This window comes from Wasmannia auropunctata, unplaced genomic scaffold (genome assembly GCF_000956235.1).
Source record: "Wasmannia auropunctata unplaced genomic scaffold, wasmannia.A_1.0 LD336116.1, whole genome shotgun sequence".
NCBI lineage: Eukaryota > Metazoa > Arthropoda > Insecta > Hymenoptera > Formicidae > Wasmannia > Wasmannia auropunctata.
The window spans coordinates 379,020-387,722 of record NW_012026774.1 but is presented as its reverse complement, the minus strand read 5'-3'; the positions used below and the strand labels follow the sequence as shown (position 1 = coordinate 387,722).

At 29.4% G+C, this 8,703-nt stretch overlaps 2 protein-coding genes across 3 annotated transcripts; both read left to right on the top strand.

Moving 5' to 3' along the window:
- The first annotated feature begins 294 nt into the window (after window positions 1-294).
- Window positions 295-5,062, top strand: LOC105462412 (dynein-1-beta heavy chain, flagellar inner arm I1 complex). Its single transcript, XM_011709019.1, has 10 exons — window positions 295-905; window positions 1,038-1,114; window positions 1,491-1,836; window positions 2,071-2,424; window positions 2,545-2,827; window positions 3,056-3,221; window positions 3,529-3,668; window positions 3,788-4,115; window positions 4,275-4,462; window positions 4,716-5,062. The coding sequence occupies exons 1-10, from the start codon at window positions 812-814 to the stop codon at window positions 4,780-4,782; spliced, it is 2,043 nt and encodes a 680-aa protein (XP_011707321.1). The 5' UTR covers window positions 295-811; the 3' UTR covers window positions 4,783-5,062.
- A 329-nt stretch (window positions 5,063-5,391) lies between these two features.
- LOC105461368 (UPF0428 protein CXorf56 homolog) lies at window positions 5,392-7,396 on the top strand. Of its 2 annotated transcripts, none has more exons than XM_011708785.1 (4): window positions 5,392-5,633; window positions 6,096-6,252; window positions 6,451-6,679; window positions 6,948-7,396. In XM_011708785.1, exons 1-4 carry the CDS (start codon window positions 5,513-5,515, stop codon window positions 7,092-7,094), a joined length of 654 nt encoding a protein of 217 aa, XP_011707087.1. In that variant the 5' UTR covers window positions 5,392-5,512; the 3' UTR covers window positions 7,095-7,396. The 2 variants fall into 2 exon arrangements, with proteins under 2 accessions (XP_011707087.1, XP_011706471.1); XM_011708169.1 differs by lacking the exon at window positions 5,392-5,633 and adding an exon at window positions 5,812-5,968.
- The last annotated feature ends 1,307 nt before the right edge of the window (window positions 7,397-8,703 follow it).

Below are 8,703 nucleotides of genomic sequence, written 5' to 3'. Positions count from 1 at the left end.
GGGGCTAAAGCCAACTTCATGTTGGATACATAACCTTATGGGTGAGAGGGGTGGTGGGACGGGGCAACTAGCGGTCCATGATTATATAGTCAAAGGTACATACATGTATACAACAAATGTTGCGAAAATTAATAAATATGAAAAATAATAAATATGTAATCTTTTCACTGTCGATAATAAAATAATCATAAATTAATTGATCAATGATCGATTTGCAGGTTACGTAAATTAATAAATGGATCTGCATCGCCGCGCGCGTGTTTGTTATCCTCGGTGCAGCCAATAGTTGGTAATGTCATCGTTCTTCAATTATTCGTCGGGCCCATTTGACAGTCACGAAATTTGGTCGGTCTATGGACGTGTTTTAAAATATTGAATATAGCCATGAGATTAAATTTCCCTTTCTAGGAAATTTTGTTTTTAAACATTAATTAGAAGAAATTTTTTCGTCATACGTGTTTATACATCTGATTATCATGTTTTACGAGTCGGAATTTTCTTCAATCGTTGTTGATTGTTATTGATCGTTATATCGCCGTGCGCGCGCGTCCAAGTGTTTCACCCACATCTGCAGTTATTTAGTTTTATCGATACGATGTTACGATGCAATTGCGTTACTTGACAATGCTTAGCAATAAGACACGAGTCGCTATCAATCAGTCAGCTATAACTGTCAAATACATTTTTGCTCTAGATTATTTTGCTAATAATAATTAACGTGTTTACCATTATTATATATAAAATAAAATATATTGGTGTTTGCGCGTGCGCTTCGTTTTTTGTAAATACTAACAAACAAAACAAGGCAAAAATGGAGAAAACGAAGAAAATGGACAAGTTGTTATTGGATCCTCATCGAGAATTTTTAGACATGGATACAGACGATGAAGATTTTGGTCGACAAGGTTATTTTGTCATTATCATCTTGTTTTTTTTTTTAGACATTTCCGCGCGATATTCGCCGAATTGACTAAATATATATATATATATATATATATACACATATGAATTAAGTGTTCCTTTCTAAAATCTTTCAGAAAGTCTCGAAACCGAAGAGGAGCTTTCTTCCGAACCGATTAAACCGATATTCGATGAACAGGATTTAAATAAATTGGTTATTGTTCCAAGTTTATTTCGACACATTTAAATACATTTATATATATGGATATTATTTTTTATTTTTCGTAATTGTATCTTATTTTATTCTGTTTGTAATTGCAGCATAATGCTACATGATATTACGTACTATATATACATAATCCAAGATCAGCGACGTTTTCATTGATTTTCTACGTTTTTTAATAGTATTATAAATGACTTGAAAAACTATATACGTGGTTATTATAACAACTATGAATTGGAAAAAATAATTAGAATAATTTTAGAGTCAATTAATATATATATCAGTTAGAACTTTCTGACAAACGCGTTTATACAAACGATAATAATTATACACGTTAATTTTATATATATGACTTATTTTATTTTAGGTACAATATGTAAAAGATTTCACAATTCTTCCTACTTCCATCGAGGATTCTGATTGGAAAGAGGAGTGTTGCACGATAATTCGCGAGTATTTTGAAAATCCAGCTTGCACGTTATTATGTATATATTTCGAAGTTGATACATTAAAAGCAGGATTAAGCATCTTGGACGCGAACCAAAATGATTTCGTGTATTTCTTGCGAATACCGTGGCACGTATTAACAATTGATAATTTTCATGCCACAGTTGTATTTGGCAGCATTAATCATAATTCAATGATGTGTGTATTGAATGTAATGGAAAACATGTATGTGACCATCGCACGCAACAGTGGCGAGTGGCCAGAGAGTATCTTTTTTTCAACAATTGTTTAATATCACAATTGTACATTCAGAAAATAACAATTTTAATTGCTGTTACACTTAAATATCTTTTGGAATTCTGGAAAACAGCAAAGAATTGACATTTTTATTACAAGTATATAAATTCAAAGCATTTTTGAAATCATTGTAGTACTTGAGAGTTTTGGCTTTTCAAATGTCAATCTCATAGATAAAATTTTTCTTTAACGCGAGAACGCAGTTATCCGAAACAATCTGTTTTTTAATCTACACAATTTTCTCATGTGCTTAACCGAATGGATTTACAAGCCGATCAGTTTGACCTGCAAATTGTACGTGCCGAGAGAAAATCTGCCTGATATCGCCGCGACACCTGCACCGAGAGACAAAAAGCCGAATTTATCTGACAATGAGCTGACAAATGCAGGTCCATATATTTCTAAAGAATTGCAGGAGTCGAAAAAGGCATTGATTGATAGATTAGAAAGAATTGTACGATATTGGATCAAACAGATACGAGAAGTGTTGACGAGCATATCCACCAGCAAAAGTGGACGAACCATATTCGACGAGTTGCAACGTTGGACAGCAAGATGTTAGTGTTCGAATGTGCTACACATATTTATGTAGCAAACTGATTGCTGCACTTATGTGTTTATTCAAACTTTTATTTTTAAATTGTCTCGAAATATAATATAAAATATTTAATTTGCAGATTTTAATTTATGCTGCTTGCACGATCAATTATCGAATTTGGAAATTCAATCGATATTACATCTGCTAGAGAACGTTTGTTCACCGAGCGTGGACTCTTTCCAACTTTTGACATTACAGCTTCGCGAAGGATTAGAACAAGCTGCGTCCAATATAATATATTTGAATATTTTATCAGAGACCTGTAACAATCTGAAATGTCCAGAAGAGATCGAAAAGCCTGTGATGAAAATATTATTTTTGATATTATTCATCTGGACAGAATCCCCGTTTTATAACATGTCGTACGGTCTTTTAGCCTTAGCTTTATATTTAATAGTAGAGAACCTTATAAAAACATTTGGAATTTGAGCAATCAGTTATAATGTAATAAAAGATCGACTCTTAATTAAAATATGTTATTTTTGCGACCATTTAATCGTAACATTTCAATCGATTCTTCTTCACTTATTTATATTTTAAAATTATTCATTATGTTAAAAATAAAAGAATTAAGTTTATGTTTATTTTAGAAACAATATAGAGGTGCTTTGTGAAGCTGTAAGCATTCAAATAGTACATCAATGTAAGAAGTATGTCAATTTGCAAGTAATATTAGAAGGCGATATGGAAAATGGGATAAACATACTTCGGAAATGCATCTCTTGTTGTCAGATATACAAGATGATATATAATAAAGTATTTATCAACATTTTTAATATATTTTTATGGTCAATTTTATCAAACTTCCACCAAGCAAGATATATATATATATATATATACATATATATAGAGTTTCTGAATAATCTTTAACAAACATGAAATATAAACCATCAAGTGATAAACAAAAAAAAATAAACTAGTCCATCTTAACAAATATTAATTGAAACAAACTATATAAGTAAAAATTAGTTTAATAAATAATTTAATTCCAAGAAAATTGATCAAATTAGACGTGCAGTTTTTATAGTAGAATTCCATCGTCCTTTTTTTTGATCAATTGCAGATCACGAAGATAACTGCGCTCATTAAATCAAGCAGCATCTGGGATGTCAACGAACAATTAATATTTAATTACATGGATACGTTTATACAAAGATGTCACGATATCATTGAAATATGCAATTCTACAATAGTATTTGGAAGGTAAGACATAATAGAATATTTTGCACGTCAGAACAATAATTTAACACGAGAATTGCTATACTTATCTTTCTCACACGCGCACGTCGTACGCAATTATAATATAAATAATTTCTATACAGATGTAATAAAGTGGGAATGATTGGCGGTCCAAAAGGTATCGAATATGACGCTTACTGTCGTCAAATAGAGATTCTATTTTATGAGAGTCTCGATGAAATCAAATCAATTCGCGACGACATTTTAGACGTTAAAAAATTTTCGTGGTTAGAAAACATGCTCAAATTTAAAAACTTTGTGATAGAATTGGAGAGCATGATTAAAAATTTGATCGACCGTATATTTAAAGAGATGAAGACTGTTGAGGAGGGCGTCGAGGCTATTTATGCTTTACAACGCTTTAAACATAGAGAATCGTTACGAGAACTATTATCGAGAAAATGGGTACAGGTGAGAAAAGCAATTAGTTTGTACAGAACGATAAAAATAAAGATACAAAACTTATACATTAATTGTGTTAGAATGTTTATAAAAAAATGTTATAATAAATATTTAATGAAAGTATGAATATAAAATTTTTCTTTTATTACCAAAAATGCATTTCTTTAGGTATGGGAAATATTTGGTAAAGAAATTGAAAGTTCTAGTAATAATATGAATTTATACAAATCATATTATACGCCGTTTCAATGTTACTCGGAAGATGTAATTATGCTGTGTATTAAGCAATATTTAGAACGATTGTTTCACATAATGATCGATATGTCTGACTGGATAGGAGATTGTGTAGCTGAAAAGTAAGTATAAAATCAAATCTAATATTGATCTTCTTTTCTCTGCTCAAATATATATTTTTACCTGATTTAAAAATTATAGGATATTAAAATGAATTATAATTTGTAATTTTTGTTACGCTATTAATTTGTATTAGGTAAAAAATATCATATTCTTTAAATAATTATATATAATATAATAAATTCATACATTTTATTGTGTGAATTAATTTTATTATGTGCAATAATAATATTAATAAAATTATTTTGTTTTTAGATATATATTGGAGCGATATAAACGAATAATGTGTTCGATAGAAGTGACAAACGAGCGCAATCAATAATTTAATATACACATACATATATAATAAGCATATATATATATATTTTATACTTATACGTACGCTTGTAAAAAAAAATTATATAACGTGGAATGTATTAGAATACTGTATAAAAATGAAACTATATACATACATATAATCATATATATCTTATATATTGGAGGAAAATATCAATTTTGAAATAACTTCTCAACGCCGCGATTAAGATTGCTATAAGCTCAAGTAGCAGCTAGGAAAATCTCATTAAGCTGATTGAATAATAAAATTATACTTTATGTAATTACACTTTAAATATTAAATTATTCAAATACTTTAAAGTATATATGTATAATGATATGAATCTATGTATGTATATACATACATTGTACATACATACACTCTAGTACTACGAGTTATTTATTAATACTGGCGAACTCCTCTGTATTGTATGTATGTACAATACATACATATACTACCATCATTACATCCACTTTTGGGAACTATGTAGTTACATTTTTTTATATTGCCGATAAAATCACAGGCAGAGAGAGAATGGATGTGGTTCGAGTCAGGGCTACATCGACATTGTCGATAAAATGAGGTGCGTGTCCGTGCTACATCGTGCCACAAAGTGCATGGCCGATGGACGAGATGGAGCAATCAGTCATTATGTTTTGTGGCATGGTTGTTTTCATGCTTTTCTTTGGCGTGAGTGTAAAAATTTGAATGAAATAAATATATAATTGGATAAATTATGCCAAAAGTAGTGTCGAGGAGCATTATATGCTCCGATACAAAAGATCAGGAAGAATACAGCGAGGAGAAACCGTTGCATATTTATTATTGTATATGTGGCCAGATGACACTAATTTTAGGTTAGTAATATTATATTTATGAATTTCTAAAAAAAGTAGTGTCTACAATGTAAAACACATCATTTTTGTCGCGTACGTTAAAAGTTAAATTTAATTTAGGATTATGATTTGAATGTTATAGAAAATATCTTACAAAAGATACTATTTTCTAGTTGTATGGTACCTACTTAAATCGCGCGATATTAACCTTCAAATGTCACACTTCGTTCGAGCATCCACTAATGGCACACTGGTGCAACGACTATCCAGCGAACAGCCGCGACAGATACTTTGTGAAAATGTCAACATGTCAAAAATTTTAGCGGTGCAAATTCGCACTCTTGTGCCATTTGAAGGTTAATTATCGATTATTTGTAACGCAACGTCTCTTAATATTGAGATAGAGAGAGAGAGAGAGAGAGAGAGAGAGGGAGAGAGAAGTAAAACATTTTCAATATTTATATAAATGTAATTTATTTATAGATTGTGCTATTGAAAAATTACCATTAAGGAAAAGAGATGGAGCAAGGGTAATCGACGGCAGTAAGCATGCTCATAAAATGACTTCAGAGCGAGATGAGATTGTATTTCTCAAGCGTCCAGAAGGAATTGAAAAACAATATAGACAAAAATGTAAAAAGTACGAATATTACTTTATTTGTGTTAGTGCATTGTACTTTTTATTCATACACTGGAAATATATGCAGCTTTTATTAATTAGTTTGACATGTATTAATAATTTTATGACATAAAAATGTTGGAGAAATATCTTGCAAAAGTATTTTAGCATCTTACAAAAAAAATATATATAGGTATATATAATTTATCTATTTGACAGATGTGGCTTATTGCTGTATTATAAGCATGATCCAGGAGCAAATATAGTATTTGTAGTAAAAGATTCGGTAATAAGAAGTTCTGGAGAGGGTCCTATGACAGACATTTATAATCAAGTGGCCATTGAGAAACCTAAAAAAATAATGGTTACTAAACATACCAAAAATATGGGCAAATTTAGTTCGGTTACTGTATCCACAATTGATGAAGAAGAGGATGAAATTGAAGCTGTATGTCAATATTGTTATTATATATTATATATTTCCAAAATAATTTACAGATTACGATATTCAAAAAAGTTGAGCAAGTATCAAGTATTGTGATATAGCTATGGCAAGATGAATATTAAATTTTCTAATCTAATCACAATTATTTTAAATAATAGAATTCATCTGTTTGCCTATTGTTTCTGTTTTATGGTATATCTTTTAGTTAACTTGTTTGTCTTTTAAATAATAATAAAAGTTTTTATAAAAAAAAAAATAATTGCAATTTCAGAGAGAAGTCGCTGACTCCTACGCGAACAACGCACGTATCATAGAAAAACAGTTAGAAAGAAAAGGTATGAATAAACGAAAAACTATACCATCTACTGAAACAGATTCAAAGCGATCAAGACCTAGAGGGACGTTACTGGATGTTTGATTTTCTATAGAGATCTTAATACAATTATGCACATATTAATTTACTATCTTACATTATACAGTTAAAAATGAATTTATTACATATCGCGTGTGGATAAAAAGATTGCAACATGGCACTTTCAATAAATTTCAATAAATATACGTAAAAATTGTTATTTTATCATTTTTAATTTGGAAATTCTGGAAATTTATTGAAAAAAATGTTGCAATCTTTCTCTTCACAATATTGTATCTTGTACAAATAATTTGTTCCTCCCTTCCTTCCTCCAAGAATATAATAATAAACGTTTAATTTTATATCGACATGTTTATTATATAACATTACACAAAAAAAGTAAATCTTTAAAATATATAAATGACTAGATAGAAATATTGCATAAAAATATACATTGTAGAATAAAGATAGAAATTTAACAAATAAATATATCAGTACATACAATTCATTGATAAACAACTGTGCAAGCAAAAAAGAAAATTTTTTGCTTGCATTCGGAATTCGTACATGGTTCATCGGTTTATGGCAACCTCAATTAATAATAATTAATTACAGCATGTAATAAAAATGTTATTTGGTTACTAAAAAGTAACTTGAATTAATATGGCATATTTATGTGGTAAGATGGAAGAATTATCTAAACGTAATTTTGTTACTGGCCACGTTGTTTTATCCATGGATAAAATATGAGATGCTGCATGTGCAATACTACGAGACATTAATAATGTGTATGTTAATACACATGTGTATGTTAATGTAATCAAGATTTTGTTGGTTTAAGTACATATGTTCGTAATCTTTCTGTCTGCTTACTGCTCTCTCTCTGTGTGTGTGTGTGTGTGTGTGTGTATATGTGTGTGTGTGTGTGTGCGCGCGCGCGCGCGCGCGTATGAGATCTTCCACTTATTCTAATTGTGCAATACACAGTAATCCAAGAAAAGTGCAGCTCGGTTACAAATTTTTGTTTTCGAACAAACTTTCTCCTTGGAAAATTATTTTCATATACATCTAGCTGTTTATATATATATATGTATATATATATATATATATATATATATATATACATACATACATATATATATAAACAGATATAAACTTTTTCGTGGATAATTTATTTCATTTCTCAGAATGAGATTTTACGAGACCTGCATTATTATGTTGTTTGAAAAGCAGGAAACATGAAAATTTACTAAAAATTTCAAAATTGTTCTATTATTTAAATAATTGCCTCTAGCGCCATAATATAATTGTAGCACATATTTTTTTTATTCAACTAATAAATGCAGCTCAAATGTATTTTTTAACGATAATTCCAAGTTCCCTTCGATTAAAATTACATCTTGCTATCTTACATATAATACGATTCCTCTGTTGGAATTATCACGTTCGCAATTACTAGCGACAATCCTCCATTAATCACGATTTATTATGCATATCTATTGCATTGTCGACAAGTTTTTTTTGTTATTAAATATATAAGGTAAATGGAATTATATATATATATATATATATATAGAGTACATTAATGTACACAAAAGTGTAACAATAATAAAATTTCAGATATGCTTCATAAAAAAAAGACGATTATATTGAGTTCTCTCTCTCTCTCTCTCTC